This window comes from Acipenser ruthenus, chromosome 39 (genome assembly GCF_902713425.1).
Source record: "Acipenser ruthenus chromosome 39, fAciRut3.2 maternal haplotype, whole genome shotgun sequence".
Classification (NCBI taxonomy): Eukaryota; Metazoa; Chordata; class Actinopteri; order Acipenseriformes; family Acipenseridae; genus Acipenser; species Acipenser ruthenus.
Genome location: NC_081227.1, coordinates 8,085,022 through 8,101,707, shown reverse-complemented (window position 1 = coordinate 8,101,707; position 16,686 = coordinate 8,085,022). Strand labels below are relative to the sequence as shown.

At 43.7% G+C, this 16,686-nt stretch overlaps 1 protein-coding gene across 2 annotated transcripts in view; it reads right to left on the bottom strand.

Moving 5' to 3' along the window:
- Positions 1 to 14,359: 14,359 nt before the first annotated feature.
- Positions 14,360 to 16,686, bottom strand: part of LOC117397446 (major histocompatibility complex class I-related gene protein-like) — a 33,410-nt gene continuing 31,083 nt past the window's right edge. For both annotated transcript variants that reach the window (XM_059009621.1, XM_059009622.1), the window contains one exon: positions 14,360 to 15,922. In XM_059009621.1, the coding sequence (XP_058865604.1) occupies positions 15,826 to 15,922 (97 nt within the window). In that variant the 3' untranslated portion in view covers positions 14,360 to 15,825. The remainder of the gene's footprint in view (positions 15,923 to 16,686) is intronic.

The window sequence follows — 16,686 nt, the reverse complement described above, 5'->3', positions numbered from 1 at the left end:
TTGGTGCTTATCTTGGCGAGAGCCGAGTTCAAATCAGCATGAAGTTTTAACATCTACTCTCGTGTAATGGAAATAATTTTTTAATGTCAAGTGTCTGTCGTTTACAGTGTTCCAGTGAATTTATTTTGTTAGTTATTTCTTTACATGTTTTGTTTCGTAATGTTTTTTGGCCCTAACAGATAAATGTCGTCTTTGTGGAAATGTGTTTTCCTTTTCTTTTTGTCCTGTGCCATGTTTGCATCAAGGTCAGAGTCTGCAGAAGCCAAAGCTCCATCCTATTATATTTGCCTACTACTTCTTTCTGTTCACGATACTTATCTTTGCCAGAAGGAAGTTCTAAATCTTGACTTTCGGCGTTGCAAATCTATTTATAATGAGATGCAAATTCCGATCTCTCCTGTATAATGAGCAGTGATTTATGCTGTTTGTAAACTTGCGGTGATATTACTGCAGTTGTTCATGAAAAAGAGCTGTTTAGTACATCACACGTAAAAATGCTATGAAGGACGGAGGCTACGAATTTGCAGTATTTATGAACACGTAAATACTGCAAAAGATTAGCACCCAGTTATTTCCAAGAGCTGCTGATCCCATCCATTCCTAAGCGGAATGTCAGCTCTCAGGATGCAGGGCTCGTGGTTATTCCAAAGGTAGATACTAATAGTGTGGGAGGAAGGGACTTTTCTTATGAGGCTCCTACATCATGGAATGCTCTGCCTTTTTTAGTCAGAGAAGCACGGAGTCTTGCTGTTTTTAAGACAAGATTGAGACTTATTTATATACACAGGCCGTTTTATTATAGTCTTTATTATTACTGTTTTTTTTAATATGATTGGAAATGTATTTACTTTTATTTGAAACAGTCTTTTTATGATCTTTTTTTATGCTATTTTAATGTTTTTTTATGCTGTGTGTATTATGTTTTTTTGTAAAGCACCGTGGGGTCTATGACGTAAGGTGCTATATAAATGAAATAAATAAAATCAAATAAATAATAGTATTACATTGAGGCCATCAAGTGGACTCAATCTGGTACAGTGTAATTGACCCCTTGAGTCTGCCGTTTGTTCTCAGTTTGTTTAGAAGTCTGACAGGATGGTGACGTCACTGTAATCGATGACAGGCCACGGCAGTGACATCACAGTCTGATTCCACACACTCACATGGCAGTGGTAAGACTGTAAGCTTCACCAAGCTCTGTCTCCATATATAATAGGACTGTTAACTCTGAGACTTCTAACATAATGTATAGGACTGTAGACAGCTACTACTGATGATGATAATAATAATAATAATAATAATAATAATAATAATAATAATAATAATAATAATAATAATATAAAACCTCAACCAATATTTATTTAGAAAAATCATACATCTAAAAAAATCCACAAATCTGATGTTGAAAAATCAAACGACAAAACTGTCAGGTGGCAGTGCAGCACACACCATTATTGACATGCAAATACTAGAATTGAGGCTGCTGGTATTAATGATACAGGGGCCCTGGGGGGCTCTATTAATGATACAGGGGTTCTGGGGGTCTCTATTAATGATACAGGGGTCACAAAGGCTCTATTAATGATACAGGGGTCCTGGGGGGCTCTGTTAATGAAACAGGGGTCACAAAGGCTCTATTAATGATACAGGGGTCCTGGGGGGGCTCTGTTAATGATACAGGGGTCACAAAGGCTCTATTAATGATACAGGGGCCCTGGGGGGGCTCTATTAATGATACAGGGGTCACAAAGGCTCTATTAATGATACAGGGGTCACAAAGGCTCTATTAATGATACAGGGGCCCTGGGGGGGGGGGGGGGCTCTATTAATGATACAGGGGACCTGGGGGCTCTATAAATGATACAGGGGTCCTGGGGGATCTATTAATGATACAGTGGTCGTGGGGGCTCCATTAATGATACAGGGGTCCTGGGGGCTCTATTAATGATACAGGGGATCTGGGGGTCTCTATTAATGATACAGGGGTCCTGGGGGCCTCTATTAATGATACAGGGGTCCTGGGGGCTCTGTTAATGATACAGTGGTCCTGGGGGGCTCTATTAATGATACAGGGGTCCTGTGGGCTCTGTTAATGATACAGGGGTCCTGAGGGGGGGCTCTATTAATGATACAGGGGTCCTGGGGGGCTCTGTTAATGATACAGGGGTCACAAAGGCTCTATTAATGATACAGGGGTCCTGGGGGGCTCTATTAATGATACAGGGGTCACAAAGGCTCTATTAATGATACAGGGGTCACAAAGCCTCTATTAATGATACAGGGGCCCTGGGGGGGGGCTCTATTAATGATACAGGGGTCCTGGGGGGGCTCTATTAATGATACAGGGGTCCTGGGGGGCTCTGTTAATGAAACAGGGGTCACAAAGGCTCTATTAATGATACAGGGGTCCTGGGGGGCTCTGTTGATGATACAGGGGTCACAAAGGCTCTATTAATGATACAGGGGCCCTGGGGGGCTCTATTAATGATACAGGGGTCACAAAGGCTCTATTAATGATACAGGGGTCACAAAGGCTCTATTAATGATACAGGGGCCCTGGGGGGGGCTCTATTAATGATACAGGGGTCCTGGGGGGCTCTATTAATGATACAGGGGTCCTGGGGGGGCTCTGTTAATGATACAGGGGTCCTGGGAGGCTCTATTAATGATAGAGGGGTCACAAAGGCTCTATTAATGATACAGGGGCCCTGGAGGGGGGGGCTCTATTAATGATACAGGGGTCCTGGGGGGGCTCTATTAATGATACAGTGGTCCTGGGGGGCTCTATTAATGATACAGGGGTCCTGGGGGGCTCTATTAATGATACAGGGGTCCTGAGGGGGGGCTCTATTAATGATACAGGGGTCCTTGGGGCTCTATTAATGATACAGGGGTCCTGGGGGCTCTATTAATGATACAGGGGTCCTGGGGGCTCTATTAATGATACAGGGGTCACAAAGGCTCTATTAATGATACAGGGGCCCTGGGGGGGGCTCTATTAATGATACAGGGGTCCTGGGGGGCTCTATTAATGATACAGGGGTCCTGGGGGGGCTCTGTTAATGATACAGGGGTCCTGGGAGGCTCTATTAATGATAGAGGGGTCACAAAGGCTCTATTAATGATACAGGGGCCCTGGAGGGGGGGGCTCTATTAATGATACAGGGGTCCTGGGGGGGCTCTATTAATGATACAGTGGTCCTGGGGGGCTCTATTAATGATACAGGGGTCCTGGGGGGCTCTATTAATGATACAGGGGTCCTGAGGGGGGGCTCTATTAATGATACAGGGGTCCTTGGGGCTCTATTAATGATACAGGGGTCCTGGGGGCTCTATTAATGATACAGGGGTCCTGGGGGCTCTATTAATGATACAGGGGTCACAAAGGCTCTGTTAATGATACAGGTGCTCTGGCAGCTTTTTTAAGCTTACAGGGGGTGTGTTCATGGACAGGTATTTACTTTTATGCATACCCCTGTAGCATGATCAAAGCTGAGGGGATAATGGTCGTTGGATTCACTCCAGACAGCTGGCCATGGTAACAGACTAATCCAGAATTCCACTCAAATCACAGTGTGGTGTTCAGCTCAAAAGATGGACAATTTGCAGCTTCCGGTCACTGCAAATTCTGTGTGGTTTGCTGCTGCTACCGCTCAGTCTTTCCATCTGTCATTTTCACCAGCGAGTTCAGATTTATCATCAGATATTATAATGACCTCTTTTATACGAGATGTCTTCAAGAGCTTCCGACGTTAACAATAAACGATGTGCACAGCATTGCAAAAGCCTCGTGCAAAGATCCATCAAGCAAGTTAGAAAAGGGGTTCAAGCTGTATCTCCAGCTACCTCTGTGACTATGAAGCGGAGTTATTACATTTGTCAATGTATTTATTTATTTAATTCAACATTGCTCAACTGAATTGTAAACTGTTTCAGTTAGCATGTGTTACTTCTTGTCTGCCGTGGTGCATAATGTGTTTATAACTAAGTTGACAATCTGCAGGCCATTGAACACTCTCCCACAGGCGAGCAAAGACTCTGAAAATGTGGACATTTTTTAAAAACGTTTAAAAACATTTTTTGTCCGTAACGTGTGTATTTTTATTATTTCTATATTTGTCATTTTAATATTTTTTGAGAAAAAATGATATTCCTCATATTTTAAGTTGGGGTTTTCCATTTTGAAGCGACTGAAGGGGTGAAAGGGGAGGAGTCGTCTACACGCTAGCCTTGTTCAATACCAATTAGCAATGACCAGTTTGTGTTTCTTTCTTTAAACAGTATATGCTGCACAAAAAAAAAAAAAAATCAAACTGAAGAGCAGCAGTAGTAATTACAGAGTATTAGACTTAAGGATTGAAAACATAAATAAATATAAATAAAAAAATCAGTTATATCGGTCTAAGAGAAAGCCACTGAACGGCACAGCTGCAGAATGATCATAGTTAGTAACAGTGCTATCAGGATTACATTCTCATCCTCACTGTCACATTGAAGATCTTGTAAAACATTAAAAACAAAAGTGTTTTCAGTCATTGAGAAAACCAGAACTTTTGTGTTCTCACTGACGACTTCCATTTTCAAACCGTTTTAGGTCGTTCGAAAACTAAAGAAAGAATTGCCGCTCTGAAGCATTCGGAAGAGATTTCTCAGACCCTCAGAGCTTCAGATTGAGTTTACAAATGAGTGTGGTGTTGTGTTTTATATTGTAAAGATTATTATTATTATTATTATTATTATTATTATTATTATTATTATCTTTTAATAGTCTAGACATGCTTATATCTGGGATGTTGGTGGTTTTGAGTTACTTCAAGCCTAGATGTTATAAACTGGTTATGTTATCAGCACTAGTTAGTGCTTCACAAATGCTAGACTTGAACATGATGACTTGATTTTTATTGAAAGGTTGTTTTCAGTTAAAACAGCAGATCTTCAATTCAGAATTACTTTATTAAATCAGAGACGTGCACGTGTGGCTGAAGCCACCGACATTTAAGAAAGGGCGGGAGTAGGAGGAGACACAAAAGCAGAGAGGTTACAAAAATATAAAATGCTTTATTTACTTTGAACACACGAGTCCAGTTTATTATGAAGATTGAACAGAGGTTTACTAAAGACTAAACAGTAGGAGGAGACACAAAAGCAGAGAGGTTACAAAAATATAAAATGCTTTATTTACTTTGAGCACGAGTCCAGTTTATTATGAAGATTGAACAGAGGTTTACTGAAGACTAAACATCTCCACTCACTTCTACTATGAATGAAACAATGAATCACACAGCAAGCAATACACAATGCAGCAAAAGAAACATGGCAAGAGAAAGACAACAGCGGCCTCCTGTGAAGATACAAACAAGCAATATTAAACTACATATCAAATAACCACAAGTGCTCATAGCAAACAAACACATGCAGTAGACCTCAGAGTTATATACATATCAAATATACACACTACAAGAGTGTTCAAAGCAAACAAACACATACATGCAAGTCTACTCAAGTACTGCATTCAATTTATAAAGTTAGATATTGTGCAAACTGTTTTATTAGAGCCCAGATGAGATTTATTCAAGGGTGCGTAAGGAAACCAATGTAGACCACTGGCTACTATCATGAATTGCTCTATAGAAACATGTAGACCACTGGCTACTATCATGAATAGCTCTATAGAAACATGTAGACCACTGGCTACTGTCATGAATAGCTCTATAGAAACATGTAGACCACTGACTACTGTCATGAATAGCTATATAGAAACATGATGTCCCTGAAGATGGGAAGCTTGCAAAAAAGATTGCAGCTGAAAAACTATTGCAGCAGGTTATGAACAGGATACAAAGATTTGAACCAAGAAAATGAAGCAGGCAATGATCTAATGTGAAAAAAGATCGTCTGTGTTCCCCTTGGATTCTTAACTGTTTCCAAGAATTGAAGACAAACTTTGAATTGAAAAAGCAAGTTTTACTGTTCTTATCTAAAAAGAAAAAGGGAGTATATTTGAACATAAGGAAGAATTAATTGACAGAGCAGGTGTATACCAAATAACACCTCTCTTTATAAGCTTGTATCTTAATCACTAATGAAAAATGTGTTGCACATAAAATGTGTTAACAGAGGCGTAATGCTGGTCCGTCCCTTGCAGAGCTGTTCTGTGAATCTGCCTGACTGAGGCGCTGAATCCTAGAAAACCTGAACTAATAATCATTTGGTAAGCATTATGTTTAGCTTTTGTCTCTCATATACTGTGTGTTTGATTGGAATAGGATCTTTATTATACTTAGTTATTGAGAGTTGGTATATTGGCTGCTTTAGGACATACTTGTAACCATTTTTCTATATAAAATGTATGCTGTTAGTTTGTAAAGACACTGGAATGACCAGACTGTCTATGAGCTAGGATCTGATGTGGCCTGTAGCTGCCTGATCCAGTTATCAAGCGTTTAATAAACTGAAGGAGTACCTATATATACTCTGATTCGTTAAAGCAAAAATGCTGTCTTAAAAGACAGATGTTTCAGCTCAGCTGAATGCAGGGGCTCAAAGGGCAGCTTCATGAGGTCATTAAGCACTACCTTCAGCCTCCACGGAGGAACATTGCCCTTAAGGGGAGGGTGCAGCCTCTGTGCCCCTTTCAAACATTGACCCGCCAGGAAGTGAGCTCCTGGGGAGACCGAGTTAATTTTAACATGGCAAGCTGAAATAGCCTATCATCAAACAGGTCCTGCAAAAAATTGCAGCATAACTGCCATGGGACAGGTCGTGGGGTCAAACCCTTAAGCAAGCACCACGTCTGAAAAACGCCCCACTGGTACCCACACTGGGAACGCATGGACGCTGCTCTGGCATTCTGCAGGGTGTCAGTAACCCTGCTGGAAAACCCCAGACGGATCAATGTTGCCATTCAGAGACCAGAGCTGCAGGCTCGATGGGTTGGGATGCCTGTCCCCCGCGCCTGGCTGAGCAGGTCACGACGTTCAGGCAGGCTCCACAGCTGGCTGCTCCGGAGCTGCATCAGAGCTGAAAACCACACAGTCTCCTGGGCCAGTAAGGAGCTACTAATAGCACCCTGGCCCAGTCCTGTCTGATTTTCTCCAGACACAGTGGGAGCATGGGAGCAGTGGGGCGGCATACAGCAGCTGACTCGGCCACTGGTGTGTCAAGACGTCTATCGCTAGTGGGTCCCCGGCTCCTGTTATAGAGAATTAGCAGGGACAATGCCAAATGAGGCTCACCACCTCCGGGTGAAGCCTCCATTCGGAGGTACTGGGAACAGCAACAGCTTGCGGGCTACTCGAGGGAGACTGGGGGACCTGAGGCCACCCTGGTGGTTTATATAAGCCACCGCGGTAGTGTTGTCCGTCCGGACAAGCACATGTCTCCCTTGAACCTCCTGTAAAAATAAATAAATAAATAAAAGGCTAGTTAACTGCCTGCAGTTCCAAACCATTACGTGCTGGCTGGACGCGTTCATGGTGACGGCCTCCCTTTTGGTGACACTGCCAAACGCTACGCTGAGGCGCAGATGGGCAGGCTGTTTGCACCAAGAGAATGCCTGTAGACAGTGTGGCGGAGTGTCCCGCCCCTATGTATTATTATTTGTATTTTTGTTTGCGGCGCGGGTAAAAGCGCCGCGTCTTTTATTATATATTTAAAAACCCTGTGAGGATACATGGCTGATCAGCTACTGATTATTTAACTAGCTGACAGTCATGCATCCTTACCAAACGCGTGCAGACTCTGGCCGAGGGATAATAAGATCATTAACAACTAGTTAATCCCTCGGCCAGAATATATAAACCTGCAGCTCTCTGCACTCGGGGTGGAGTGTACAGAGGAGAGTACGGGGAGCGGAGAGAGCGAGCAACATCTAAAAACAATTGCTAAAACGTGCTGGAGTATCCAGCACGACACTTACTTGTTTGTTTGTTTATTCGTTTGGCCCTCGCGCCTTTTTGTTTTGTTGTTTGTTTAAGTATTTTATTTTTGTTTTGTTTATTAATAAATTATTATTATTATTATTTATTTCTTAGCAGACGCCCTTATCCAGGGCGACTTACAATCGCAAGCAAATACAAATACGCTGAGTGCAATGGCATTCAGCTTCACCCGCCCATCCACTGTTTTGGTGTCAGTTACTTCCTGGTCCGTGACGTCATCCACCTCACCACTGCGAGCCAGACTGCCACAACAGTGATGAACACTGTCAATGGGCAGTCACGGTTCAATGCAGGCTGAAAAAGCCCTGCTATTGGACCAGGCTTGCACAGGTCGCATGCGCAGGAGACCCAAAGGTAGGGTCTGAGAAGCTGCTGCCCTCAAGCCCAGAAGTTCTGGACCGTCATACCATGAGTGCTCTGCTGAGCTGAATACGGAAATAGGCACCGTGGTGAACCAATCGTCTGGCCTGAACGACTGCAACAGCTGTTGCATCGTCAACATTTTGAACCTCCTTCAGCTCAGAAGAGGTTGACCTGTCTGATGTCCAGATTTGGTCTGAGGCCACCATCCCGCTTGGGCATGGAGTAGAACCCGTCCTCCAACTGCAGGTAGTAGAACCCGTCCTCCAACTGCAGGGAGTGGAACCCGTCCTCCAACTGCAGGGAGTAGAACCCGTCCTCCAACTGCAGGGAGTGGAACCCGTCCTCCAACTGCAGGGAGTAGAACCCGTCCTCCAACTGCAGGGAGTGGAACCCGTCCTCCAACTGCAGGGAGTAGAACCCGTCCTCCAACTGCAGGGAGTGGAACCCGTCCTCCAACTGCAAGGAGTAGAACCCGTCCTCCAACTGCAGGGAGTAGAACCCGTCCTCCAACTGCAGGGAGTAGAACCCGTCCTCCAACTGCAGGGTGTAGAACCCGTCCTCCAACTGCAGGCAGTAGAACCCGTCCTCCAACTGCAGGGTGTAGAACCCGTCCTCCAACTGCAGGCAGTAGAACCCGTCCTCCAACTGCAGGGAGTAGAACCCGTCCTGCAACTGCAGGGAGTAGAACCCGTCCTCCAACTGCAGGGAGTAGAACCCGTCCTCCAACTGCAGGGAGTGGAACCCGTTCTCCAACTGCAGGGAGTGGAACCCGTCCTCCAACTGCAGGGAGTAGAACCTGTCCTCCAACTGCAGGGAGTGGAACCCGTTCTCCAACTGCAGGGAGTGGAACCCGTCCTCCAACTGCAGGGAGTGGAACCCGTTCTCCAACTGCAGGGAGTAGAACCCGTCCTCCAACTGCAGGGGGTGTACCATATGAGCAGCCTGTTTTTGTAAGTCGATGTGCATAAAGGTAATAAAAAAAAAGATTTGAAATGATTTTGTATTTTACTCATTTTATTTTCCTGATCAGCCTATGGAAGGAAGTCCAAGGAGGATGGGGTTTACAACCACATAATGTAAAACAAAACAAGACAATAACAATCAAGCAAAGCAAACATGCCAAATGTCTGTTCTGATCGATGTGTTCTTCAACCATTGCGTTAATGTGAAGTGGTGATTTTAGAGGTGCCCTGCCGTCAGGTGCGAGTGGTGTGGGGAACAAAGTGACAGTCCAGACAGTATTACTCCCAAACGATCTGTGTTTCATTCAATAACAAACAAAAGAAGCCGCCCCTCTACCAACAGTGGTATCGGGGGGACACGGCGGGCTTGCAGACCCAAACAAATAAAAATAATAATAATAAAGGACTCTATCCGTCCCACGTCCTCCATGCACGAAAGTGTGCGTGCTCAACCCCGGGGATCGTGGTGCGTGTGTGTGTTGTGCCGTGAAAGGAAGTACTCAGAGATTAATGCTGGCTCTGAAGTGACAGCTCCTGGACGCTCACTCCTCTTATAAAACACAAAAACAACTCATAACAAAACAACAAACAGTCCCGGCTCCGGCCGTGTGTTACGCTTCAGTGCAAGGGGCTGTACTCCCGTAGCTGCGTCCTCTTTGTACTGCCCAACTCCTCCCTGCAATCAGCCCGGAGCCCCGGTGTAACCAATCACTGCCTGGCCCGCAGCTGATCACATGGGAATCGCTTTGAGTACTTGCTGCTACGCGCTTCCTCCAAGATGGACGACTTCCTGTTTCCGCCCACCATCGAGTTGACCCGTCTGTGGGGAAGTGTACTACCATCCTTACACAGCGCCCCTTCAGGTCGGGAGGGAGATTTACAGCTTCGATTCGTTCTCTCTTTATCACATGCCCCCATATATCTACTTAACTGACCCCTATACCAGTTTCTGATGCTAGATTAAGTGGTCTACTGTATTGTCACAGCACGTTACTGCAGTCCAATTAAAAAGCCCTCATAAACTACTCATACACTAATGAGTTTGGTAATGAAGTTTTGTAGAAATGTTCAGGTGTTTTTCAGCTTCATTATAATATTGGAGTTCATGTTAGACTGGTGCAGAACCCTGAGAATAGAGCCCTAAATGTTCCAAGACGTTCCACACAGTCTCATAGTCAGGAACACACATCTCTTTAGGAAAGTTGTTTAAACTGTTACATTCCTGTTGACAGTAGCTTTCAGCTGACTCTTGTATATTTATTTTGGTTAACTGCTCTTTAGGAGTAGATCTGTGGCTAGACTTATCTGTGAAGCCATGGCTAAGGCCTTCCACAGCATGGTTTTTAAAATGCCCTTTTAACTGCTAATTGTAAAGAGATTTGGAATGCCTTTTCATGAAAGGCAATATATAATGCTGTTGTTGTTGAAAGGAGTCATCTTTAATTGGATGCTTGTGAATGCAGTGCTCATGAACCATGAGTGGAGATGGTAAAGTGATGGATACAGCCAGGCAGTTTCTCATCTGACTTTGAGATATATTGATGTATTTATTATTTACAAAAATATTACAGGTACACTGAAAAGTTCACATCAGCTACAGTCCCTCTAGAAAAACACGATTCTGCAATCGCGGAAAATAAACTACTATTGCTATTAGGTGCCACTAGAGTAGCGCATAAACCCAATCTGTAGTGTAGTGAGAAGTGTGGTGGGATTCATTGCAAGTGCCAGCGTGAAGCAACTTATTATATATACTGTACAACCTAATATAAATAAGCAAGGAGTCCTGATTCAGAGGGCATCACCAGGCATTATAGACTGTATGGGTAATCGCTATCACATCCAAACGGTCCTTAATGTCTGGTAATGCCTGATGTGGAGGGTCTCACTGCTTTTATACTTCAAGGTTACAGCACTATTATCATTTCTATTTATTTTAAATGTATTATTTTTTTAAAGTATTCTTCCACATAAGCACTCTAAATTGAATGTTCTACGAAATAGTCCTACATTATAACAGCATTGTCTATGAGCTTCTCTATAAAATGTGTACAGCTCTTTTAAAACTGTATACTTTTATTTGAATATTTTTTTTTAATAAAGTGTTAATTATTTTTATTATTCTTAGTGTTTTCCTTGGTAATTGTTTTGAATATTTCCAGATATTGAGCTGTTATTAAAGTGCTTCTGGGAAGCTGTCTTGTAATTGGACAGTAGATGGAAGTGGTGCTGCTTGCTGAAGATGCTGATGGACCGTCTCCTGCAGCACACAGAGTGTGTGAGCAGGTTTTGTGCTGCTCTTTGTTGATGGTAGGGTTAGGGTTTTTGAGCTCTTCTCTTCTCTCTTTGACCGTCTCCTGCAGCACACAGAGTGTGTGAGCAGGTTTTGTGCTGCTCTTTGTTGATGGTAGGGTTAGGGTTTTTGAGCTCTTCTCTTCTCTCTTCAATTGTCTCCTGCAGCACACAGAGTGTGTGAGCAGGTTTTGTGCTGCTCTTTGTTGATGGTAGGGTTAGGGTTTTTGAGCTCTTCTCTTCTCTCTTCAATTGTCTCCTGCAGCACACAGAGTGTGTGAGCAGGTTTTGTGCTGCTCTTTGTTGATGGTAGGGTTAGGGTTTTTGAGCTCTTCTCTTCTCTCTTTGCCCGTCTCCTGCAGCACACAGAGTGTGTGAGCAGGTTTTGTGCTGCTCTTTGTTGATGGTAGGGTTAGGGTTTTTGAGCTCTTCTCTTCTCTCTTTGATCGTCTCCTGCAGCACACAGAGTGTGTGAGCAGGTTTTGTGCTGCTCTTTGTTGATGGTAGGGTTAGGGTTTTTGAGCTCTTCTCTCTTTGATCGTCTCCTGCAGCACACAGAGTGTGTGAGCAGGTTTTGTGCTGCTCTTTGTTGATGGTAGTCTGCTTTCACACTGATGCCCAGTCACAGACATGACTTACCTGCTTTGTAAAGCGTTGTTGAATAACTGGATTGCTGTGGACCTAATAGAATGATGTTTGTTGTGACGGCTCAAACCTGCAGCAACACTCATCTTTGCCATCATGTTACCGATTTTATGTTTTCCAAATGGCCTGCAAGTATACCAGATATTTGATCGCTTCCATTGGCTGGCTCTAGTGTGGTTCATGGATAAAGACAGAAAGCTGGCAGATTCTTTGGGCATTATTATATATTTGGGCAGCAGTGTGGAGTAGTGGTTAGGGATCTGGACTCTTGACCAGAGGGTTGTTGGTTCAATCCCAGGTGGGGGACACTGCTGCTGTATCCTTGAGCAAGGTACTTTACCTAGATTGCTCCAGTAAAAAAAACAACTGTATAAATGGGTAATTGTATGTAAAAAATAATGAGTAAAATAAAAAATAATGTGATATCTTGTAACAATTGTAAGTCGCCCTGGATAAGGGCATCTGTTAAGAAATAAATAATATTTCTCCAGTGAATTTAGATCATCGGGGCTCTCAGACATTATTATATATTTCCACAGTGAATTTAGATCATCGGGGCTCTCATACATTATTATATATTTCCACAGTGAATTTAGATCATCGGGGCTCTCACACATTCTCCCTGTGATTTGCAGTGTGGATCATCAGGCTCTCACACATTCTCCGTGTGATTTGCAATGGGGATCATCGGGGCTCTCACACATTCTTCCTGTGGTTTGCAGTGTGGATCATCGGGGCTCTCACACATTCTCCCTGTGATTTGCAGTGTGGATCATCGGGCTCTCACACATTCTCCCTGTGATTTGCAGTGTGGATCATCGGGCTCTCACACATTCTCCCTGTGATTTGCAGTGTGGATCATCGGGGCTCTCACACATTCTCCCTGTGATTTGCAGTGTGGATCATCGGGGCTCTCACACATTCTCCCTGTGATTTGCAGTGTGGATCATCGGGCTCTCACACATTCTCCCTGTGATTTGCAGTGTGGATCATCGGGGCTCTCACACATTCTCCCTGTGATTTGCAGTGTGGATCATCGGGCTCTCACACATTCTCCCTGTGATTTGCAGTGTGGATCATCGGGGCTCTCACAGATTCTCCCTGTGATTTGCAGTGTGGATCATCGGGGCTCTCACACATTCTCCCTGTGATTTGCAGTGTGGATCATCGGGCTCTCACACATTCTCCCTGTGATTTGCAGTGTGGATCATCGGGCTCTCACACATTCTCCCTGTGATTTGCAGTGTGGATCATCGGGGCTCTCACACATTCTCCCTGTGATTTGCAGTGTGGATCATCGGGCTCTCACACATTCTCCCTGTGATTTGCAGTGTGGATCATCGGGCTCTCACACATTCTCCCTGTGATTTGCAGTGTGGATCATCGGGGCTCTCACACATTCTCCCTGTGATTTGCAGTGTGGATCATCGGGGCTCTCACACATTCTCCGTGTGATTTGCAGTGTGGATCATCGGGGCTCTCACACATTCTCCCTGTGATTTGCAGTGTGGATCATCGGGGCTCTCACACATTCTCCCTGTGATTTGCAGTGTGGATCATCGGGGCTCTCACACATTCTCCCTGTGATTTGCAGTGTGGATCATCGGGGCTCTCACACATTCTCCCTGTGATTTGCAGTGTGGATCATCGGGCTCTCACACATTCTCCCTGTGATTTGCAGTGTGGATCATCGGGCTCTCACACATTCTCCCTGTGATTTGCAGTGTGGATCATCGGGGCTCTCACACACTCTCCCTGTGATTTGCAGTGTGGATCATCGGGGCTCTCACACATTCTCCCTGTGATTTGCAGTGTGGATCATCGGGCTCTCACACATTCTCCCTCAGTAGTTGGATCTCAGGTTTCCGTGGGGTTGTTATGATTTTTTGTAGCTTCATTGAAAAGCAGATTTGCAAACTTTAAAGCATTTTCATGGGTTTCAATCAGGAAAGCATTAGGAGGTCACTCTCTTGAGCTTCTCTAAATGTATTTGAATCTTAAACCACACTAAACCACACTTTACAGCGAGTGAGTGTTCATATTTAAAACATTAGGAGACCGGTGGAGGGATATTGTTTGAGTTGTTTTTGTGATGCGGTTACAAACATTCTAAGGGCATTGTGACAGGCCAGGAACACAAACAAACACAGGCAGTACTGCAGTTCAAAAAGACGCTGTGGCGCCGTTTATTTAAACAACAAAACGACTTGCTCACAGAGCACAAAAGAAAAGGTGTAAAATAAAACAAGCCTCGAAACACAAAATAATCCTAAAGGTCCGGCTGGGCAGTAGCCTTCACGGTTCCTTGAAGCTTCAGCTTTGTTTTTAAATTTGCTCACTCTCTCCTCTTGCTCTTGTTCCTGCAGGTTTATATGCAGGTGACCATCTCCCGATTTAGCAACAAATTAAATCACTTAATTAATTCGGGAGATGGCCTCCTTCTGCACGAGGTTTTTAATTACTGTGGATGGGGCTTCCCATCCACGCTATTAAACAATACAAAAATAAAACAAAACTCGGCTTCTCCGTCAATACATTTAACAAAACAACACGGCTCTCGTCGTCATATTTACAAAACAATAAACTATAACAATAATAATAATACAACAATAATCATAATAATAATAAAAACCACAAATACAAAATAATAAACTGCACAGGGGCGGAGGGGGAGACCCCCGTTCTACAAATAAACAACAAATAAATGTACAGGGCTCTGTACCGCCCTGCTACAGGCATATACCAGAGAGTATATCCCTCCAGCTCAGCGAATCAGAGTGCAGGAAATCATTCCACTGAAGTAAAAGTAACATTATAAAATGGCTTGGATAAATCAAACGCTGTGATTAGCTGAACAAGATCACGTGACCGTGCAGTAAGAATTGTCTTATGCACGACTAGGGGCGAATCACCTCTGAAGATCAATGAATTTCCATTAAAATAACAAAATCTCGATCTCTTTGGCCTTGGCGATAGCTCCTGTAAAGCCCTGAGCTAAAGTACTAAATTCTGAATGCAGGATCGAAAGCAGTTAAACTAGTGTTGAGAAGAGACGCAGGCAGCGCGTCTGGAGGAATAAACAATGAAGCTGCACAGCGTGATTATTGTACCAGGGAAACAGTGACTTCAAACGTCTACTTTACTTACCAAAGTGTATAAAAAGTTTTTCAAACTGCACTTAAAAAAAATAACCTTGAATATCTAAAAAAAACATTTTAAAAAAGAAGAAAAACGCTCTCAGCAGTTATAAGTTTTTCCAGCAAATCTGTAGCTTCTAAAGACAAAGTATAGGAACTGTTCTGCACTGGCTGATGGATACATTACATCACACTTCAGTTTGAAATGTTATTGTTTTTTTGTATTCTTTTTATAAACATAGAGACATTTTATAAGTGCAGTAACCCACTCCAGGGAGTGTGGTAAGACATATCTTACTGCACTGCTCACAACACGCCCATGCATGTGGAAGACAGGCCTGTGACTTACACACTCCCTGTCGTGGGTTACTGCTGAATTAACTCAAGCTTACTTTTGCTTATTTATTCATATTTCATTAAAAAGTCATTGCTGCAGAATTAGACAAGTTGTTTGCAGAAAATATATTTTTCTCTTTGCAAAATGGCCTAAAGACAAAGTATAGGAAATATTAAGGTACAATGAAGTGTAAAAGATGAGTCGTTTATTCTGTCTGTCATCAGCTTCTCTGCAATGGAGTCACACCTGGAACAATACAGACATGGAACAAAGAGACTGTGGTTAGTAAAGCACATGGGTGAGAAAAGCACAATGGAGCCAGACTGTGTTTGTGTTTGCACCCTCAAAACTAGCAAGAAACAACTCAAAATCCTAACTGCTGCTCCCTGCACCTCTGTTACAGTCACACCGTTTCATCCTTACAGAAGATGGAGGCTCATTTTACTCTGCTGTGAACAGAATGAAAATTATACCCAATAATGTATAAGCTGTGATGGGATTAAAACAGATGAGATCAGTCAGAAGAGTCCGACATAGATTTTAGTCTCAATAACACAGAAATGTGTAACACATCCCTGTACTTTAGCAGTGGCCAAAACAGATGAGATGAAAGACTGTGAAAGGAATGATCCCAGAACTGTGAAGCAGCTCAGCTCTGAGTGTCCCCAGGACTGAGTGCAGCAGGAATGTGAGAAGCAGGAGCGCTCTCAGGCTCTCCTCTGAACTCTACCCTCCTTGTTGGTGTGCTGTGCTCTGTCCTATCAAGACAATGCTGGAGTATCAGTGAGAAGCAGGAGCGCTCTCAGGCTCTCCTCTGAACTCTACCCTCCTTGTTGGTGTTCTGTGCTCTGTCCTATCAAGACAATGCTGGAGTATCAGTGAGAAGCAGGAGCGCTCTCAGGCTCTCCTCTGAACTCTACCCTCCTTGTTGGTGTGCTGTGCTCTGTCCTATCAAGACAATGCTGGAGTATCAGTGAGAAGCTGGAGTATCAGTGAGAAGCTGGAGCGCT